Here is a 22,638-nt window from a genome sequence, read left to right on the forward strand (position 1 = left end):
TCCTATGTTAGAATGTTTTGTAATTGTGTGTGTCTATATATATCTACTCAACTAAACCCAACAAAAATCCTCTCGGATATATACACAACTATCAAAGCTCACACCCAAAAACTGACTACCAAAAATTCCTTTTTGATGTGCTATTGTCCTGCTAATTGTTAGCTAAAAATTTTGAAAAAGATTTGACATGGATGATATGGGCAATCACACTTCAGTGAATTATATAAATCTCTTCTAACCAAATCAAACATTTTCTATGCATATTCATAAGACAATATCAAAGCTTATTTATACTAAATTTGGTATGTAATATTTTTACGAGATGAAAATGAGTTTTATCACTTTAATATAACCACATACATATAAGAAGTACTCATTCGATAGATAATATTAAGTAAACATCAATAGTTCAATACATTGATCAATATCATGCTCAATATCAAATTATGGTCACATTTATCACTCGTGACAAGGCTTACCAAGATTCAAAATAACTAGGTCTCCACCTACATCAGCCAATAATTCGTGTTAGGATGCACTTGTGAGTTGTGTTCCAAAAGTCCCATATCGGAGAAGTGATGTAGTATGGAGCAGTTAATATATTATAGTTAGCTCATAACTCATTGGCTTGAGCTTTTAAATGAAGGTAGGTTCAATTGGATATATTGACGGGCTCAGACTTGGGCTTCTTCTTAGCGATCTTCCAAAGTGAAGGTATTGAGCTTTTGTTGCGTGCTTCCAACAAATAGTATCAGATCCGATGGTTAGTTGGTAGCCCACTCCCAATGTGTATTGGTTTTTGGTGAACATCTAAAGGAAGGAATTTGGTAACTAAAACTAATGCAATTTCCGAGCATGAAGGATGCCAGAATTAGGGGGCATACTTAACACTAGCTCACACGTGAGATGGAGATTATTAGGATGTACGTGTGAGTTGTGTTATAAAAGTTTCACATTAGAGAAGTGACATGACTAATTGGTCCATAACTCTTTGGCTGAACCTTTTTAGTGAAGATAGGTCTAACTGGATATATTAACGAGCTCGAACTTGGGCTCTCTCTTGGCGATCTCTTCAGGTGAAGGTATCGAGCTTCTGTTGCGCACTCCCAACAATTCGACCCAGAAAGATATCTTGAGAATGGTATTAATACCAATAAACCTTCGATGGGTTTTGAAAAGAATGATGATGAGCATCAAACTACTAACATCATCCTCCAATAACCTACAAAGTCAATCTGAAATCCATCTCATAAATCGTTTTAAAAACCAAGTGTGACCTTTCACAAATCAATTCATTAGGTAGAACACTCTTCATAAGACATTTCCCAAACCATTTCTAAATTCATTTCGTTAACAAATTCACTGGATAAGTATGTATAACCTTTCACAATACTTTTCATACGACGTTTCCTAAACCATTTACAAATAACCAAAAGGTTGTAAATGCCCGATCCGGCTTTATGCAACAAATATGCTCTTCTATAACTCATAATATGTCGAATTTCTATTACTTTCAAGATATGAGTTTACAATTAAAATGAAACCATCACAACCCCAAGCAAGATGTTAAAATGGGTTTGCAAGAACAGATCATTTAGTCTTTTTAATGTAAGATTTTGCTCAGAGGTGTGTGAGTGGTATTTGCAAGATATGATAATGTAAGTGATCATTAAATCAAAAGTAATGCATATTTTTGGTATTTTCCCTATTATTACTATTTTCTGATATTATCAAAAGGTTCATTAAGGAGGCTTGCCTTCTCCACAACCTGTCTTAGCTGTGTTGATCTTAGCTGATATCTGTGTGACAGGTGACACATTACAGCAAGTTGATTTCACTACGTTTGGGCTATCACAATGTAGGTTATCATAGGTTAAAAGACAACGAGAATCTATAGACAAAAGAGGCCGATCATTTGTTTTCTTTAAGCTTGGATTTGAAAGAGCTCAATCATGGTAAGGTCAAAACCCACTACGGCAAAAGAACACGACTGGAGCGTGCCGAGCTCACAACACAGATTCACCTGGCAACCCTTCTCAAATTCAGTTGATTAATTCATACTACCTCCGCCGCAAGTTTCAGATCTCCATTAACACTGAAATTACAGTAATTTCACCGATTTGCAAGGTGCCCTTAGCTTTCGGGATGGAGAAAGTAAAAGCTTCCAAGAAGTATTCGACAGATGGATTCATAATGCAACTTTTTAACAATTGAACGTCTTCCAACAAATGATCATTTGACAATTTTGTGATTCCGTATCCCAAAAAAAAAAAAGAATCGAAATAAATACACGCTCACTCGTGGCTAAAACTTACAAACTGAGCTTCACGATGGGTTAGTGTGAATATTGACTGCTTGTCTTCACTGCCAAAGCACATCCACTAGCCACGATGTGCCGGCGCAAAAACCACCAGGCACTTGTGCGAAAGTACTTGGCCATCCACTCCAGTTAAGGTAGTTATATTAGAGTGAGGTTAATGCTTCCACATTCGTATATGCACTGTGAAATGGGCAAATAAGTATCATCGACCCGTACCCGCTGCTTGACCATGAGGTGATCAATCCCTTGGAAGAATCAGATTCACTTGCTTCAAGATACATGGGGAATGTATCCTACATAAAGCCCGTGAGTGAAAATCTACTCGGCTGATCTGCATTCGTCAAACAGCTTCAAGAGCTAGACTCAACTCATGCGCGGACTTTGCAACAGATCCCCCTCTTCTATGAACAAAGAAAATCAGAACATCATCACTTCTATGGTTTCTTTAGAAGCATAAAACAAGGTCTTCAGAAAAGGCAAATTAAAATGAACCTGGTAAGAGCAGGCAAGCAGCGTTTAACTCTTTCAAGCTCAATGTAGCAGAGGTTATAACGTTCCAACCTGTGCCAATCAACCAGTATTGCCGTCAAGTTAGTTTTTGGATCAAAATTCAATCCAAGGACGTCCAAGAACTGAACAAGATGATACTGATCACACCTTTGTTCGGCTTCAATATCAACACCAACCGGTGTCGATGCCAATACTGCTGAATAAACCATGGAACCGAATACTCTGACCAGTTTGAGAAGTATGTCCAAAGAGATGCTCAAATACCTGTACAGTGAGAAGCTTTTAGAAAAATGGAATGTCTTTGGAACATAAAAGAGGCAAAAGAAGAGCATGATCTATCAAACAAAAGAAGACTGCACATAAAGAGCATAACGTCAGCCCCTTCTTTTGACCCTGTGCCACATTCAACATGAATGCAGAATTACATCTGTCTAATTAAAGCTACATATCTCCAGAAAGATAAAAGTGAACGCACTATAATAGCTACAATGCCAATGAAGTGTATGATCAAAGCTTTTGATGCTTCACCAATCACAAGAAACGAGGATGTTCTTTTACTGTTAGTAGGCAGGAAATAAAAATACAACTTCACTCAGAATAAGTGTAGAATGCAAAGTTGCAGCTTGCTCTCAACAAAGTCTTCATGTTTTAATGAATAACCCAATTGTCACTGTAATTTTGGCCAAACACTAGCTATAGAAATGCATCTGTTCAACATGAGTTGAGCTTGGTGATTACATGCCTCAAAGTAACAGTCCCAGGAAAAGTCATTTCATCAGATACAGTCATGATCATGGCATCTAATGTTCTGGATACCTTCACATATTAAAAAATTGGGATAAGTGCACTACAAGTCCTAAAACTTGTCACAAAAGTGCATTTGAGTCCTAAAACTTGCAAAAAGTTCATTTGAGTCCTAAAACTTGTCAAAATGGTTCATTTGAGTCCTAAAGTTAACACCGTTAGATTTACTAACGGAAACGCCGACGTGTCATTTTTAATTATTTTTCTTGAGACACGTGGCGCCACGTCAGCAAAAATAAAAATAGAAAAAGCTGTAAAAAAACAGAACCGGCGGTGGCCAAGCCCGGCGGCCACCGGCAGTGGCCGGTGGAGGTCACCTGGGCCTTCCCGAAGCCCGGCGACCCTCGCCGGCCCCGGGCGAGTCCCCAGCAAGGGCCGCGACCCCCGCTCAGATCTGGGGCGAGGGTCGCGCCCTCCCCCAGATCGAGGGTCGCCGGCCCTCGCCGGGGACCCGCGATCTGGGGGAGGGCGCGACCCTCGCCCCAGATCTGAGCGAGGGTCGCCGGCCCTCGCCTGGGGCCAGCGGAGGTCGCCTGGGCCTTCCCGACCCTCCCCCAGATCGAGGGTCGCCGGCCCTCGCCGGGGACTCGCCCGGGGCCGGCGAGGGTCGCCGGGCTTCGGGAAGGCCCAAGCGACATCCGCCGGTCCCTCCCGGTGGCTGTGGCGACGGCCACCGCCGGTTCTGTTTTTTTTTTTTTTTTCCTTTTTTTGGTTTTTTACAGCTTTTTCTATTTTTATTTTTATTTTTGCTGACGTGGCGCCACGTGTCTCAAGAAAAATAATTAAAAATGACACGTCAGCGCCACGTCAGCGTTTTCCGTTAGTAAATCTAACGGTGTTAACTTTAGGACTCAAATGAACCATTTTGACAAGTTTTAGGACTCAAATGAACTTTTTGCAAGTTTTAGGACTCAAATGCACTTTTGTGACAAGTTTTAGGACTTGTGGTGCACTTGTCCCTAAAAATTTATAGCTGAAGAGCGAGAAATAAATTATCAGGGATAGAAAAATGAAAAGAAGCTGCAGCAGCCAAAAATCGCAGCATCAAAGTCTGCAACAAGAATCTAGCTGAATGTAAATGTCTACGGCAAGAAAAAACCGTTTTGACAATACAAAGATGAGGAGTAAAGTAGCTACCAAAGAATCATTAAGTACTTGTAACTCACCTATCCAGGTCACTCTCGAGAAGTCCATTCAGAAGGGGCAAAAGACAAGTGAAAATATCCAGAGTAACCATGTCAATTTTCTCTGTCACTATACTAACTACATCAGCAAGCACCTGCAGTTTAGGGCATAGAGAAAGTGGTTAACACAAGGATACTGATTAAGACCTCATGAGGCAATCCATGTTCCTTCAAGGGCAAGAAAGTTAAAACACTATAGAGTCACCGGAAAGCTACTCACAGAATTATCAGCCATCTTCTCCATAGCACCAATAGCCCCTTTAATATCCTTTCTCCCCCAGAATCCATTGACAACCTACCACATAATTTACAGAAGATGATCGTCGCATTTAATGACAAGATGACATCATCGCAATGCTATGCTCATGAGCTTATATTATTTTCGCGTCATGACCACTGGGATCTCCAGATGATGACATTCCACCATGCAAGTCCATCCATACTACCATAGAACAGACCATCACATTCAAGATATGAAGCCAACTAAATAATAGAAAAATAAAATAAAATATCATCAATAAATTATATACTAGAATGCAATTTTAATATAAAAGACAAAATGAATTAACAACTTCTTTTTGGAGGACATCGCTCAACTTGCTGAATAAGGGGAGATGAGCTCATACTACTCACATCCTAACCTTTAAATCTCCATCTCTATCATGGCCTCTAAGTTAAGCATTCAAGCAGAGAAAGATAGTCACCACAAGTTGTTCTTAGCAATTTGAGAAATATGAGAAAATGTCCTATTGATTAAGCATCTGCAGATTGCAGATCTGAAAGTGAAAAGCATTTTCTAAGGTGTTAGATTCCCACTATGCCCCATCCATCTAACTTCCAGCCTTATACAGCTACTGACATGACCAAGATTGACTAGTGCATAAGCTGTTGTTCACCAAAAACATAGAGAACACAACCACATTATAACTTTCAAAAACTTAAGTGTAAATAGCTATTTAAATCATGACAGTTATCTATAAGAAGTACCTGCAACTTGGCTAACCGAGACTGCATGGAGCCAACAAACTGGTCATGACGCTCCATCACATCTGCGATGGCATCCTCATCACTAGCAGAAACTGTTTCCTTCTCAGCAGACGGTCTATGTCCTCTCTGTTTCACAACAGAGTTGTCAAAGACAAACCCAAATAATATTCACACAAGGAGACCAAATGGCAGCTTTTAAGAGCATCATCGCATGGCTATAAGCACCATTGTCCAAACCATAGCTTTGTATTCCCCAAACTGGACTTCAGCCCAAGAAAACCAGACAAAAGTGATTGGTGCCCGCAACAAAAAGGCAATATCTTTGTCCACTCGTTGTTTTATCCACCACCAAGAGTCACAGTGACAAATTCAAAAACAGACAAATCAATTATAGGAATCCTTCTTGGTATCAGAACTCACATGTATGCAACTACAGAGGTGCACTTGCTCAAAAAAAAGAAAAAAGAATGGATTGTTGCTCCATTCTTGCATGCAATGACATTTATTCCATGATAACAAATAACATGTTGAAATTTGTCAGAAGGAAATACAAAACATTGAAAGAGAAGGCCAGTGAAAAACTAGTGCATTTCCTTACCATACTAAAAGGCAGCCCATTTACACCAGGCCCCGCTCTTGAGGTAATACTGGGTGTAGGTCCATCAATATTAATTTTCTCTCTTTTCTCCCAATTAACAAAAGGGGAACGCATTCGCCCTAGATATTGAAAAGATTATATGAGCAAACCTCCTATGATGCCCAAACACAAAATAATTTATGAAAATGGGGTGTACCTCCCCGTTGTCCATCCGCAAAAAGTTGTGCTCTGTTTGCTTTCTGCATGCGAGACTCATCTACAACAAAAGATTGGATATTGAGAATCATTCTTTAATGAAAAAAAATGCACATTTGCAAATCCAATCTTCGATAAATCCAAATAGTTGGAAGCCAAACATTCCAGCTTTATAATAGGCAAATTGTGAACATTATGAAGGTGAAACCCAACAAATACATAAGAGTTTTCACTTTGCCAGTAGTTGGCAATAAATTTCACAGAGACCATCAATTATTGCATTGAGGGTGGAAAGAATTCTTCCAACTGTGATTCCTTACGACTCATCTCAGTATATGATGCTCAACTCCTTCATTGAATAGCTTTTTCGTAGTTCAAGGAGTCTAACCAGATCCTAGGCTTTAGAGGGTAAACAAACTCAAAATTTTTTTACCAAGTTGCCACCCTTGGAACAAAATATGAATTTCTAAGAGATGTTAATATAGTTGCTCACTACTATTTCTGCACCCTTACAATGCACATGATATATCAGTAAAATGCATTAATCAACTTTGCCAGACTAATACTACTCTCTATTACGAGGATCTTCTATTCACCTATCCGGTCCTTCATTGTGCATTTACCAAATAATACTAAGGTGCATAATTTCCTCATTTTGCATTACTCTACCTCCCTCCTAAAATTCTTATCTTCAAAACGGTCCTATTGATGCTCAGAACAGGTCCATACCAAGTTGGAAGCAATTCTCTGGCAATAAAATCCAGCAAAACTGGCATACCATTGTGGAGCAGGCAACTAAAAGTGAAAGGTGACTTGAAGACAAGAATCAATATTCTACAACTATCGGCTGCAATTAATATCAGAAAGCATTCTTCTTCCAATAATTGAACACATACAATTTTCACGCTGGTAATTAGCCGGTGCATCCATTACTGAACTTGCGTCGTGCTTGCTTGGAAAACCAGACGAATCATCCATTGTGTTTCTTTCAGCGGTAGACAAGCCTTGGGCTGGGGCTCTCACTACAGAGAAGATGTTCCTATTTGCAATGTTGCCCGATGAACTGGGATTTGGGCCAGCTAATTCAGATTGACCTGAGACCGTTGGCTGATCTAATTCGTCTCTGCCATTTGAGAGCTTTCGTAATTCAATTGATTTTGACTGCAAAGAAAATGGCATCGTTCTTGAAGCAAGATCAACTTCTTTTTTGGATTCAGCAGCCAGTTCTGATCTAGCATCAGTTCTAGGGACAATGACGGGTGCGATATCTGATTTACTGAAGCTAGGAAGACCGATTGTAGCATTGGCCTTCGCAGTATTCCTCCTTGCAGCTGCTGCGCTCTGAGCTGTCACTGAGGTGGCTGGAGCCACCTTTGAACCAGCATTTACATTGACCCTTTGAGGAGTACCAGGTACACTTCCTGTGGCTTTAGGCATATTCAGAGCAAGAAAATTGTCATATTCTGGACTCCATTCCAGATGCAAAAGCAATATATAAAAGAAACCAAAAAGGAAAAATAGATGTCTTACATGCCAAACTTTTCTGCTCCTTAACAGGGTCTGAATTTTGAGAAACCGACAATCTCCCAAGGGACTTTGTTTCCTTCACTAAAGAATCTGAAATTTGGGAAACTGATAACCTCCCTGAACTGGCCTTAACAGTATTCTCATTCAGTACAGAGAGATTCCCAACTGTAGGAGCTTTAGATTCAGGAGGTACTTTAAATCGGTTATTGCCAACAGCATACGGCTCTAGGCGCTGAAAAGAGGTAAAAGAAAGGACATCATTTATAATCTCAAATATGACATAGGAAGCAACTATAGACTACAGCACACAAAGTAGGTGCAACTTACCGAGATGTCAACAACCCAAACACCAACACAACTTTGATTAAATGAGCAGCCGAGAAGCTTTCCCTCGTGCACATTAAGGTCTGACAATCTGGACCATCCTACATCTACGGTGTCATGGCACAGTATTGGTTCCCAGGAAAGAACCTATGAAGAAACATGGAACAAAGGAATTAATAATGAACCATGTACCGTTTCATTGCAACATAAAATTATCGCCACTTTTACCTTAAGATTTTCATGCAATCCACAAAGGAGGGTCCTTCCATCAGGATTGAATGTCAAACAACGTACTCCAGTGCTCTGTCATAATATTGGGATGTCATGTGGTTCGTAAGAATGCCAAACTAAAGACGCATCGATAATTTACTACCTCTTTAGATACCAAAAACTCAGTCAGACAAAACTCTTACCTCGGGTCCGCTGGAACCAATCAGTTCAAAGGTCTCGAGGTCCCAAAATTTTACAGTCCTATCAGCGGAACCTGTAAAACAGCCAGACCATACAAACAATTAGTGGAAACATAAAGAGATATATTGCATTGAGTAAAATTGCAGTAGAATGGTAACTCACCTGTTGCCAGTAAAAACTCATGGGGATGGAAATCTATACACTGAACTTGGCCCTCATGAAACTTAAAATCATGTAATAGCTTTCCAGCCGTCAGATCCCAGAGCTATTAATTACATTAAGAGATTTAATCAGCATAAATTGTTAAGCAACCATAATAAAAATATAGATAACATCACTTGCTCCAATCAACATGGTCCAAATCATCTTCGCAACTCAGGCAATCATGATAAATGAGACTCTAAATCACAGTTCCTTGCACAAAACCATGTATTCATTACTCACAAGGAACTGCAGTCCCTGTTCCCTAATCCACAACTAGATATTATGATAACCCAAAGAATGATATAGGTTCTAGGTATTTGTAATTGTTTCGGAGCTATCCAATTATGTACCTAATGTAGGTCTAGTCATCTGTCCAATGTCAGTGTTGCAACCAAAACCTACAAATTTCATCAGCAAGGGGCAAGTGTACTTTTTTTTTCAAAGAATCTACGCTTGCTTCACTATAGTGACAAATCACACCAGACGCCAGATGTGCATTTGGCCCTATTAAAAACATGTAAACGAGCCTGTACCGTAGCACCAGGTAACAACTATAAAGCCTCCACAATCATCGTCCAATTACCACATCCAGGGATTAAGCTGCTTCTTAAGCATTACCAGAAGAAGACACCTAGATGAATGATTTCATCATACTTTATCACATTAACTATTTTCACAAACAATCTATAGATTAAAGAAAAATTATAACCTTCACAGTGTTGTCCTCTCCACCAGAAACTACCCAACGACCATCAGGAGTAAACCTAATTGCATTGACCCCGCGAGTGTGGCCTTTGTAAGTGTGGATACACCCCTTTTTCCTGATATCCCATATTTTTAAGTTCGTGTCAAGAGAACCAGATGCAAAGAACTCCCCAAAAGGATGGAAGTCCACTGATATGCAATTAGATCTATGACCAGTAAGAGTCCGAACAACTGCAAAGAAAATCACATTACAACTCGTTGTTACACATCAATGCGATGAGAAAAAAAAAAAGCAAAGACGTGTTTTCTAAGATATAACTAGTAGATTACGAGTTTGAAATGAGCATACTCTTTGCCTCTTCTAAATCCCAAAGCTTGATTGTACCACTTGCTGCTCCCGCAGCTACAACCACCTCCGAAGAATCAAAACTCACTGAATCGATTCCACTGCTATGTCCAGACAAGCTCTGAACACACGAAATGAATATTAGACCAGCTGTATCAATCAAAGGCAGATTCTAATTAGCATGGCCACTGCTCCAAGCAAATTGATGATTTATTGATGGGTCAGTTTCTAGGGTACCCAGATCCTTTTATCTGAAGAAAGCAATCATAAAAAACCTCTTCCCACTGAGAAAAAAGATGAACTACCGACAATACCTATTGCTCAGAGGAACTCAAATCCATAAGCAGCCAGATCACTGGTAAGGGATTTCAAATTTGCTCAAACGTGTCTTATTCTTAATTGACCATCAGAAACTCGAAAGCCCACAATTCACTTGGTTACTGGATGAGGCATAAAAGAAACATACTGTAGTCACATTCTGTATATCATGACTGTGTCAAGACGAGGGAGTATAAATATCACATCTCATCAAAGGAAAATGGCAACAACAGCAGCACAAGGTACACGCCACCATCAATTAGGCATAAAAACATTCGTTAGAGAAGATTCATCAGATGGTCGATAATTGGTATGTAATTCATATAACAGTGTGACCATAGAAACTGACCAGTATGGCATTGGGTTTTCCAATAGCCCAGAGATTGACTTTATGATCTTCTCCGCCGGTGACCAGAACCCTCGATGACTTCCTCCCGATTTTGAGGCAATTGACTGCTGCAGAATGCGCTACAAATTCCTCTGTGTTTGCAGCTCAAGTTAAGGAAAACCTAAATAACACCAACAACACAACAACTTCCAACGATTCCCAACCGAAATACAAAACGGTCCGAATCCACAAAGCTAGGAAGTTTCGCAGACAGCAGCAAACGGGGATCCGCATTTTTCATTTGCCATTCGCGGCCGCAACACACGGCATCAATCGACACACGAGAATTCAAGGATACGCAGCTTGTAAGCGCGCTTAGTAGTCATGGCGGAGACGCGAGCAAAACCCTAATAGCAAGAAACAGCTCCGGAGACATTCAACACACGACGGGTCGTCCCCGAACCCGCCCAAGATCCGACACACAAAGCCAGATCTCAAAAACCCAAGTCAGGTTCTCTCCGCATCACCCCCCCTCATCGCCAGCACCAAGCCCCTGATACCCAACAACAAGGAAGAAAGAAAAAAAAAAACAGCGAGCTCCTAGATCACCAAAGGAACGAGAACTGGCAACAAGAAAGGCGGAAGAAGAGGGGATAGAGAAACGAAAAGAAAAAAAAAATGCCACCTTTGCGGGGGCGTTCGAATGGCGCAGGTCGAAAGGAGAAGACCCACTATTCTTTTCCTCCTTCCCACCTCTTCTTCTTGTCTTCGGGGTCGCTCCCTCCGGTTCTTGGCTCGCACTCAAGAAGATGGGTCGGGGAGTAGAGCGCAAGCATTCAAATTTTCGGGAAGCGAGGGCATTTCCCCTTCGTCGGTTACGGGGGAGTCATTACGCACAATCTATTAGCAGAAAGCATTGAACTACAAGTGACAGCTCTTTCCTTTTCCCCCCTTATTTCTTCCCCCACCCACAGAGAGAAAAAGAAGGAAACTTTGAACGCCAACAATGGCGAAAACGCAGTGATTCTGGGAGAGAGAGGCAGAGAGAGAGAGAGAGAGGGGAAGTGAGGAGGAGGAGAAGGGGTACAAGGAAAGAGCAGGGGGAAGGTTTGAAGATTTGTGTTCAGGTTCAAGAAAATCAACAAATTTTTTTTTTATCCTAATAAACTACAATAATTAGCAGTGATTAATAATCATATTTTAAAAAAATATATGATAAAATAAGAAGAAGAGAGAGAGAGGGGGGAGGGAAAAAAGTGAAAGAGAAGGAAAATGAGATGAGAAATGGTGTGGTGTGGGGTGTGGCCCAATTTGAAAACTACCCAACGCCTCACCCTCTCTCCCTCCCCTCTCAAAATCAAAAACGGTAAAGTCTCATAAGCACCCCCATGCCCCACACCCCTCCTCCCCCCTCTCTTCCTCTCATTATAACCACATTTCCTCACTTTTACTTCCTCACCTTTCTCCCAATAAATTAACCATTTTCTTTTTTCCCGCCTTTTTTTTTTATCTCGCTCATCTCTATCATGTACATGTGTGTGCCGTGATTGAATCCTGAACCCGGTACTCTCCTGCCATGCCCCCCTAATCCCTTCACCAGCCTAGTCGCATGCCTGCCGGCCTTTTCAACAATTTTTGATGTAACGATAAGAAAAGAAAAATTCGTTACGCTTAGTAAATGTAATTGAAGAATGAGTCGTACGAAATGCGAGAGAAAAACCTTACTAAATCAGGGGTAGTTTCCTACCAACGGGGGCTGTCTGCGTCTGTTAATTAGTATGGCGAGCTATCAGACTGCGTTTCTTGTTTTAACGTGCTGATGTCCATACGCCTTGCTCTTTCTAATCCCCACTTTATCTTAGGAATACTCTCTTTGTGCTTTACGTCTAAAGGATGCCGAAATCCGCACAAAATCTCAGACGAAGCAGTTTTATCTCTTGCTTAGGAGGAAATCAATTTTTATGTAACGATAAATAGAAATTCATTACGCTAATAAACACAATTGAAGAATGAATCGCACGAAACACGAGATCGCAGCATATATTTACCTAATTCCTCAAAGGGTATTTAGAGACAGGTCGTCATCAGAAGATTGATAATAGTATTTTGGGTTAATACCACAAAAAATCTCAAACTGGTACACTTGTAATAAATTTACCCCAAACTAATTTTTTGACCACGGAAAATCCAAAACTGGTACACTTGTGACAAATTTACCCCAAACTAATTTTTTAACCACAAAAACCACAAACTAGTACACCTATGATAAATTTACCCCAAACTGGTACACCTATAACAAATTTACCCTCCGTTAATTCCCATCAAATTTTACCGCTAAATTTGTTGATGTGGATGACACATGGTGACGTGGTATGGTGACGTGGCATGGTGACGTGGCAAGTTCACGTGGAAATCCATAGGGCAAATACCACGAAAAATCTCAAATTGATCCGCTAACAGAGAGTAAATTTATCACAAGATTACTAATTTTGGGTAAATTTATTACATGTGTACCAATTTGAGATTTTTTGTGGTTAAAAAATTAATTTAGGGTAAATTTGTCACTAGTGTACCAATTTGAAATTTTTTGTAGTCAAAAAATTAGTTCAAAATAAATTTATTATAAATGTACCAATTTGAAATTTTTTGTGGTATTAACCCTAATATTTTTATAGGCTCATTTCACGTTTTGGGGGGGGGGGGGGGGGGGTGGTTTTGTGGGATGCGTTTCACGTTTCGTTTCTTGCTTTCTTGGACTTCTTCATCTACCCTTTCTTTTCTTAAAGTTTTTTATTTTAATTTTTCTAGATTTTTTTTTGCTTTTTCTTGATTAAATAATGCAAAGTGGGAGCCACACAACAATCATTAGGATGCGACTCTAAACTGGTACAGCTCCGTAAGCCTATACATACCAAGAAGGTGCCCTAACAGTTTAAGGTTAAACTAAAAATGCTCTTTTGGGTCTAAAAGCCATATTCGGTATCCGTTAGGTTTTGACCTTTGGTGGCCTTTAGGTATACAACTCTTTCTGCTTCTTTATCCCTTTATACACAACATAACTTAAACTTCTACTATTTTAGTAAAATAAATAAAAACTTAAACTTCTACTAGGATGGAAACCATCTTCACAGTGAGATTCCGAGGGCTAAGCACCAATTCTTAATCCGAAATTCTCGTACCCTTTATTGGCTTTTATTCGAACCGCAAGTGCGAAAGGATATTACCCCATGAAATATCTCAAGGAGCATGTGAAAAGTCGTTTCCCGAAGTCGCTTCCATCTAAATTCAGAATCACGAGCAATTTTGGCGTGTTGTATGTGGTCAAGCTCGGGGCATCATGATTGAACCGCCAAAATGAGCAATTGAAGTTTGACGATCGCACATGTCGGTGTGATCGTCTCGGCGAGTTTCTCGAGGCTCTCCACCGATAAACAACGTAAAGTCTCTTTTTTTTCCCGATAACATCAGAATCGAGTGGTTGTGCACATTGGAAAAAAAAAAGACGAAATTACTTAATTGATAGTTACAAAACTAAAATAAAATGAAACAACTTCCCACCACCGCCACCGCTTTTCTTTCTCCAATTAATGGCTGGCTTGGTTGCATCGGAGTCATTTAATGTGAGTCCTTCACAATCTCAGAAAAACCGTGAATGAATGAATGGCGTCAATGGCCAGAAAACATGAAAAGCATGCCCCTTGCGGTGTGGTGGTGCGGTGGTTTCTTTGTAGTCACCAAACCGATGTCGGTGGTGGCGCCACCGTGGGACACCACCCCAACCCCCCCCCTCCCCGTCACTCTGAATTTCACATCGCCTACAGTTTTGCTCTTCCATCCACACAATAGCGATATCGCACGCATGCCAATTAATCAAGTACAAAGCATTTTGCTAATGGAAAGCTACGTCGGGTCGGACCCATTTTGTGAATTACATCTTGTGTAAAAATCGCTCATTACGTTTGACTTTCATGTTGTCGTCTTCTTTTGGAAAGATGGAAATCGCCTTATTTCTCGAGATGGAATGATCTTGATATAACTTAGTTTTTTTTTCTGGAGTCTTGCTCTAGAACGGAGCTCCAAGAGCAGAGCAATTCTCAAACCTCAGCCAGACCATAGAGAATGTAAATTTGGACGGTCACGCCATTGAATTCAGTCTTGGTGAAACCTTTTTGTTGGCACGTCGTTTTCGAGTTTAAATAAATTTGGTGAAACAATTTTTCTGATTTTATTGTTTTTAAGGTGAAGAAGTTAAAGAACTGGAGTGGTCCCCCGGTTACAAGTAATATAGTTCCCTGCATTGCTCAACCGAAAGGAGATTTTTCAAAAATCCTCACGACATCGTTTTCTTTTTTTTAATGTTTTGATTATATCATGTGATAACAGCACATGAAAAAGCTTTAAAAATGATAAATGGTCGAGTGGGCATTGTACAACAGACATGTTCACATAGCATAGTGCCCTCTTATATCCATCTTTCAATAACGAATTGGATCCAAGTATCACAATTATGACACTTGCGAGATTCGTCAAAAAAAAGTTACCTTTGACAAGTACTAGGTAAGGAGAAGGAAACTTGATATAAACATCTTAACAGATATATCAAGGTAGTAGGTCGAACGGTACGGGCTTTTCCTTCAATTATATGCGAGTATCATCACTAACTCCAACCATAGGTTGGCCTGCGTTGACTAACGTTAATCAAAGACCCAATTTGTTGTCCTCCCTTTCTTTGTTTGGGTAGGATCGAAACTAATTTCTCCGGCGCCTTTTTCACTAAGCAAGAGAGGAGAATCCTGAAGAGACATCATGGCATGTCCTCAACAGCTCATCCACAGGTGGCCTCTCTTCTGCGCACTACAAGCTCACGCCCCGGAGGCAGGATGAGAAGGGCTGACGACCCGTTGTTCTACGAATGAAATGCGCGACCGAGAAGCACTCGGAGGCGAATGTGTGATGTTCTTAAATGGGTATAGAAGAAAGCATGTGCCAAGAGCTACAGAGCTTGAGAAGTGTTTTTGTGGAAACTTGCGCGCACCGAGAACACTTGCTCAATATTTATTTTATCAAAATCATGTATCCAAATCTTGAGGCTATGTTACCAGCAATCTCGGCTGCATTCACCAGGCTCTCAACATCTTCACATGTCGAAGCACCGTATTTCCCAAAATTGTCTGGATAAAATGGCACAGACAACAGATCAAACAGATCTCCACTCTTTCGTATTCCGCAAAATGTAGTGTCTACAGATCCAAAGCCATTTCGGAAAACAAGAAGCAAATAAAGGTCTTGCGCTTTCAGGAACACTTTTCTAGTCTTTAGAGGTATGTGAGTGCACGTGACAAGATTGAAGTAAATCGAGATTGTCAAGGAAAACAAGAAGAGGAGACAAGCCAGTGGTGGTGAAGTGCGTAAAGAAGCAAAAAGGTTTGCTGTATCGAGGCCACAGTATCCTTTTGCCGGTTGATACTGACACTGATGATCAATCTAGAAGAAGAATAAGGGCGTGATGGATAACCATTCTGTTTTCTAAAATAATTTCTACTTAGAAATGATTATTTTTTATTTTATTTTCGGAAATAATTTCTAAGCATTTGGTAACGGCTCAAAATTTCCATTCTTGGAATAGAAAAAGAACAGAAATGCATTTGGTAACTGCACAAAATTTCTTTTTATTAATAAAAATTTTAATATTTTTTTAATTGTTTTTCTTTTTTATTTTTTCTTCTTCTCCTTCTTGGGACCGGCCACAGGCGAGGGTAGCCCTCGCTGGCCTTTTCCAGCCCTCGCCAGAGCCGGCAAGGGCCGCCGTCGAGGCTCGCGACCTAGGCGACGGCTGGACCCTCGCCGCCGCCCTCACTAGATCCGGTGAGGGCGGCCCTCGCCCAGGCCGCAAGCCTCGATGGCGGTCCTCGCCGACTTGAGTGAGGGCTAGAACCTAGCCTGTGGCTGGTCGCCAGCCACCGGCCAAAAAAGAAGAAGAATAGGAAAGAACAAAAAGAAAAAAAAAATCTCTTCGATTTCTGATTCTTGTTTCCAGAATAAAAAAGCAGCTTTTTTTTACTTCTTGATTCTGTTCCAAATATATTCCCTGACAATTTTTTTGTTCCGGGGAACAAAATAATTGGCTAACGTTACCAAACGGATTTATGTTCTTTTTTCGTTCCCGGGAACAAAATAACAGAGAATCGGAGAATCTAGAGTGTTACCAAACAGGCCCTAAATATAACTAGAAAGGAAGAATCGATTCTGCAAATCCTTAAAGATGTAGGTTTTATATAATTCAACCACACCGATCTGCCAAAAGCCCCAAATTCTGGAGATTAGCGTCTTGGTTAGTCCCTTTCCTTTTGTTTAACTGCGGCAGGGATAGCCTCGGAGTTTAGTTCCAGATTTCTATTATGAGCAGACAACATAATTTTTTCCTTCCATACCACCCGAACTTTCTGTGACTAAAGACGTCAAGCATTCATCAGTTTCCTCAAGTAAGAACATGCTTTATATACTACCGGTCAGCCAAAAATTCCTGACAATCACAAAAAAGGGATCCATGGCGCGGGTCTGCCAATAATCAAAGTAGAAGCACAATTGCCACATTTTACTTTTGGCTAGAATTTGCTGTCTAGTCACCAAGGCATTAAAAAACCTCTCACCCTACAAAGAACGGAAGAATGCAGAAGGTCCCATCGTGCGAGAAGTTACACTCTTGAAGTGAAATGCTGGTGCAGAGCAAAAACAAAAATGACCATGACAATTCTACCACGCAAAGCCAATGGAGTGACGCATTGATTCCATACGTAAAAGCCATTCCTGTCATGACTATGACTTATTTGCTGCTGTAAGGAAGTTCCTCAAATATTCAGCAAATTCATCAGATAGAAGGAGGAGTTTGCTTGAGAGCGGAAGACAGCAGGTATGTGCCCAAAAAAAAAAACACTGTAATAGTTCAAGTGGGTGCATGAGTGCGTGCATCTATGAGACCATTGAGAGTCTCTCCTCAAGATGACAGAAATAGGTTGCCAAACACGAGAATTACCACATTTTTCATAAGTGAACAGAAATGCTTAGCGAAGAGATATGTGTGTAGAAGGCCAGTCTAGTCCGATAATCTCCTTAGTGCACCTAGTAAAGCTCATACATGACTAAATCATGTAAGGCAAATCATGAGGTAGATTTGGTTATTTATTGCAGCATGATAACTTATCTATATATGGGAATCCAGATTGCCTCCTAAAGAAAGCAAGAACCAAATTCATTTGTGAGAACGGCAACTCAGGAAATAACATTATGGACCCATCAACCTCAAGAGGGTGAAGAAAATAAGCTCTCATTTTCAATCGGTGGTTGGGCAGTGTCACCAGACAAAAAGCCAAACCACATTCAACAAGAACTAACCACAAATCTGGCAAAGCATTCTGCACCAAGGAGAACACTATCTAAATATGCTCCTCTGAAGAACATGTTATATCTAACGAGAAATGGAGTAGTGTTCTATAAATTTTCTGTTATTGAAATTAATATTGTAACTGAAAGAGTGAATAACACATACAGAAAGTCCTTTTTAGCTTGGCTCGTTCAGACAGTCCCTTGATGAAGGGGGCAGTTTGCTAATCGGTGCATTTTCATCAAGAATATTTGAAAGTCGAGGAGGCAACCCTCCAAACAATCACATGGAATATTTCATGAATTGGCTAAACCTTATCAGTAGTGAATCGAACAGCACTAGAAGGAATTATAAGATGTTGATGCACACCAGAACAAAGTCGTTGGATATATTAAACGACTTCCCCGAGCAAGAAAATTCCAGTCTCCACTTCTTCACTCATGAAGCAAATAGGACCACACAACTCTCACTAGCACTAAAAAGCTACAATCTCATATACGAAAATAGCTGCTAATGGCAAACAAGATCAATGATTAAGAAGAGAATGAAGTGTAAAACACCAAGAGATTATGATGCATTCAGCATATATTGCAAATCTGAAAGAGATTTTAGCTAAAACCATTATTGGTGAAATGTAAGATTTTAGTTATGATCATCTTTGGTGAAAAACCACTCATATTACTGGGAGTCCTAGAAAAGACCCCCCAGTGGATTTGGTGTATTCTCAGTTATACATATTTATAAAGGTTTACAGATCCAGAGACCCATTTACAGGCTAAAATATGGGGAGAAATGGATTTTCCCCACTGATTATTGCGCTAAGACTAGTCTAGTTTCATTTGGCAAAGGTTTTTTATGAGTGTCCCCATGAAATTCGTCATAGGAAATACATTGACAAGCTACTATTGAACCTTTTATCAAGTTTGCCCCCACCCACACTAGAAGTTCACATAAAATGTATGAACATATTATTGCTACATGTACGTAATTTGGTCCCTGGAGGATTAACATGGAGAACTGCTAGTTTTTGAATACGAGATATCCACCCTAGTCACCGTAAGACACATTTGCCCAATTGACACGTATGAAGGAATCAAAATTGGACTTATTGGATCTTTAACACTTCATGCACGTGAAGGGGGGTGCGGTGGCGGTATTGCTGGAAAGCCCATTTTATGAAATCTCCAGGAGATCCCTCAAAGTATTTTGTAAAAGAACCACTCTTTTCCTTTTTGAGCTCTATAAACTAACTTTAGAAATAATTTTTTCATACAGCTATATTAATTGAAGCAAACCACCCCCAACAACTTCAAGCTTCACAAGTAGATGGCTTGTTAAACAGCAGTCACACTCATCAAATCAGAAATAAAATCATCATAGACATTGGCAAAGTAAAGAGAACAAAGGAAGGATTATATTTGTAATCATTGCTTATAGTTCCTTTCAGTCATTCATCAACGACAAGTTTCCACTCAAATGCTTATACAAGTACTGTAAAGGACTAAACCTTGTAACAAGATTCAGCTCACATTGAAGAAGTTCTGCATTTCTCCAAGCCAATTGCGGTCGATGCGGAGTGTGGATTCTTAAATTATATGAAGTGCAGTAGAAATATTCAGGAGTGAAGTGACAGGTCCAATATCAACAGGACTTACAGTATTTATTCTGACAAACTTTCCTTGACACCAATAAAACATTCTTGTGCCAAAGAAGCAAATTCATATTCTCTGCCCATTATGGATAACTTTAATATCACCACAAAGCACCAAATCTAGTCACTCAATATCACTTTCATTGTTAAGGTCACATCCCAAGTATGTAAGAATGCAGAACGTATGAACAGTGTGCCCAAATTCAATCATCAAGGAACAAGCAAAATGCTCCTCAGGAGGGGCCGAAACAGCACTCCCGTGATAAGAACAATCGTAGTGTCGAGTTCGACGGCCCTAACAATCGAGAAAAACAGTAGAACAAACAACCATCCACGTTGCACTGCGCTAGCAAAAAGTATGTATGAATATGGGAACAGAGATTAGAACGGGAGAAATTAATTTGCTTTTTGTATAAGGAAGCAAATACACAGTGCCGAAGCGCTTATACACTGATCGAACTCATCATCATTATCACACGGACATCAATCAAACATACTCGAACTCATCCTCCTTAAGATGCGCAAAGAACTTGACAGGTCCACGGCCTTCAATTTCCTTAACGAACTGCACCTTACAAGGAAGATTAGCCGAAATGCGCTTACCTTTAAAGTCCGCGACGTACTGCTTCAGCTCGCCTTCCATCCCGGTCAAGTCCACCTCCGGCACGCGCGGCACGTGGTACACCTTCAGCGGCACTTTTACCCTAACTCTCGCTCCAATCCTTGCCGAACCACCGTCCGGACCGTCGCCTTCACCCGAAACCGACGGAGAACCGGTCTCCGCCGAGGAGGAGGAGGAGGAGGAGGAGGAGGAGGACGGCTTCGCGTCCGATTTCAGCGCGACCTCACACGAGACCTTCCACTTCCTCGTCCGCGAGGTGTTTGCGGCGATGCTCGCCACCGCCGCCGCCGTCCTCGGGAGGGGCGAGAGGAGGAGGGAGGCGCGGGCCGATTTGATCGAGTCCGAGGGAGGAGACAAGGAGGAGGAAACGACCTGCGTGCCGGGGCGATTGATGGCCGCCGCCGCCGCCGCCGCGACCGCGGCGGTCCCGGCGGTCGCCGGCGAGAGCAGAGCCATGTTCGCGGTCATCGCCGTCGCGGTTTCCAGGCGAACCGAAGAAGAAGGAAGAAGAAGAGGAGGAGGAATGAGAAGGTTTCGGGCTTTGTAATTCTATCGAGTGTTGAAGCGAGTGATTCTGGTGAATTGGCCGTTTTGTTAAATTTCTGCTCCTATTTCTGACGATCATTATTTAAAAAAAAAAGAGACAAAAAAGACAAAAAGAAAAAAACGAGAGAAGAAATTACACCGAATTTCTAATTCTATCGAACTTGATATAACCGACATTTCTGATTTTTCCCCTCCACCAAACAACAAAGGCCAAAATGCTCTTTTTATTTCTTCATTTTCATACTTAACATTTAAAAATTTCTCTATTTCTTAATAATTAACGGGAAATACGTCTATGCTAATTTGTGATCATGTAGAATCTTTCACGGTTTCTTTTTCGAATCAAGATTATGTCATTCACTTTTTTTCAAAACAAACGGATTCTTTAGGCTCTGCTTGTTTCTCGGAAAATGTATGATCTGGAAAATATTTTCCTCGAAAATGATCGTTCGTAACAATGAATGAATGAAAAGTATTTTCGCGGTTCACGAAATTATTTATACATAAATTATTGTTGATAATGAAAACATTTTTCATCAATTAATAATTTCAAGCGATCATTTTTTAGGAAAAAAATTTTCAAGTCATTCATTTTTCGTGAAATAAACGAAGCGTTAGAAAATGTCGGGTTCTAATAGGAAATTAATAGGTAATTTTTCTGTTAAAAAAAGTGTAAGCGAGTAAAGTTAAACACCGATCATCATTTTCAGGCCTTTCATTTTTTTTTGTTCAAAATATCACTTCTAGATAATGATATAGACATTTAGTAAAAGATTATCAGGCCAGAATAGATATTTCTTTTTTTTCTTCATAAAAAACAATAGTAGATATATTTTTTCTTTTTGCACCAATAAAAGGAGATATTTTTTTTTATTTTGAGTGGGGCCAAGGGACTGACACGCGGCACGGAACATGTGGCTGTAAGTGAAACGGGGGAAGAGAGAGGCCGCGATTCTACTCCAACCATTTTGGATTTGGATAACGCATGAGCACGACGCGGCCACCGATCATCCCCACAAACGTGAACTCAAGATATCAACACCGTTGGTCCCGGAGAAAAATATCATGCGTTAGCGATTATCCTTTTCACGGAAATTTAATATAAAAAAAATCTTAGATATTCATGAATTATTCATGACAAGAGAGATGAAGACACGTACTTCATCCATAGCAAGTTAGAGAAAATGTGTCGCAAAAATAGGAGAAACGAAGGAATCCGATATCCTACTTGAACCGAAACTATAGGGTCGCATCCGAGAACCAGTTCCTTCCTGATCTAGGGTTTCGTCACAGAGCGAGAGAGGAGAGAGAAGAGGAAAGAGAGAGGGAGGTCTGTGGGTGGTCCCAAGGTATCAATGTGTCCGGCCCGACCCTATCCAACCCTAATAACACCCACTTCTAAAAGCCCTATTAAAAAAAGATTAAGACCCAACCCAAAATACCCCAAATTTTAGGATTGGGTAGGGCCGGCGTGGGCTTTTTTGACACCTCTACTTAACTCACTTCTTCTTAATGTATTTTATCTGATGGAGGATAAAATATGACTTCCGTTGTCTTTGGGTGGAGAGAGGACTAGACTCTTGCTATCGATACGTGCTTTCAATAGGTGCCTTCCATCTAAGCACATAAAAAATTCTATCTTTATAAAAGTTGCAACTTATGATATCCTATCTTCAT

The 22,638-nt window shown here is 40.5% G+C and overlaps 2 protein-coding genes across 5 annotated transcripts; both read right to left on the minus strand.

Moving 5' to 3' along the window:
• Window positions 1–2,172: 2,172 nt before the first annotated feature.
• Window positions 2,173–11,813, minus strand: LOC115665150 (katanin p80 WD40 repeat-containing subunit B1 homolog KTN80.4). Of its 2 annotated transcripts, none has more exons than XM_056308508.1 (19): window positions 11,447–11,813; window positions 11,120–11,314; window positions 10,783–10,913; window positions 10,119–10,236; window positions 9,774–10,000; window positions 9,023–9,125; window positions 8,863–8,933; window positions 8,678–8,752; window positions 8,453–8,596; window positions 8,129–8,357; window positions 7,495–8,025; window positions 6,600–6,659; window positions 6,404–6,522; window positions 5,806–5,931; window positions 5,039–5,113; window positions 4,801–4,913; window positions 2,978–3,094; window positions 2,813–2,881; window positions 2,173–2,718 (listed from the first exon to the last, which is right to left on the minus strand). In XM_056308508.1, the coding sequence occupies exons 2-19, from the start codon at window positions 11,145–11,147 to the stop codon at window positions 2,661–2,663; spliced, it is 2,394 nt and encodes a 797-aa protein (XP_056164483.1). In that variant the 5' UTR covers window positions 11,148–11,314; window positions 11,447–11,813; the 3' UTR covers window positions 2,173–2,660. The 2 variants fall into 2 exon arrangements, with proteins under 2 accessions (XP_056164483.1, XP_056164482.1); XM_056308507.1 differs by having other exon boundaries at window positions 2,173–2,721; window positions 11,447–11,812.
• Window positions 11,814–18,069: 6,256 nt separating this feature from the next.
• Window positions 18,070–20,993, minus strand: LOC115672253 (ferredoxin-thioredoxin reductase subunit A1, chloroplastic-like). 3 transcript variants are annotated; one of them, XM_056308975.1, is made up of 2 exons: window positions 20,397–20,993; window positions 18,070–18,414 (listed from the first exon to the last, which is right to left on the minus strand). In XM_056308975.1, exons 1-2 carry the CDS (start codon window positions 20,881–20,883, stop codon window positions 18,320–18,322), a joined length of 582 nt encoding a protein of 193 aa, XP_056164950.1. In that variant the 5' UTR covers window positions 20,884–20,993; the 3' UTR covers window positions 18,070–18,319. The 3 variants fall into 3 exon arrangements, with proteins under 3 accessions (XP_056164950.1, XP_056164949.1, XP_030449885.1); XM_056308974.1 differs by lacking the exon at window positions 18,070–18,414 and adding an exon at window positions 19,535–20,134; XM_030594025.2 differs by lacking the exon at window positions 18,070–18,414 and having other exon boundaries at window positions 20,175–20,992.
• Between the last annotated feature and the right edge of the window lie 1,645 nt (window positions 20,994–22,638).

This window comes from Syzygium oleosum, unplaced genomic scaffold, assembly GCF_021117445.2.
Source record: "Syzygium oleosum isolate NSW1041296 unplaced genomic scaffold, Sole_v2.1 Sole_v2.02, whole genome shotgun sequence".
NCBI classification, from domain to species: domain Eukaryota; kingdom Viridiplantae; phylum Streptophyta; class Magnoliopsida; order Myrtales; family Myrtaceae; genus Syzygium; species Syzygium oleosum.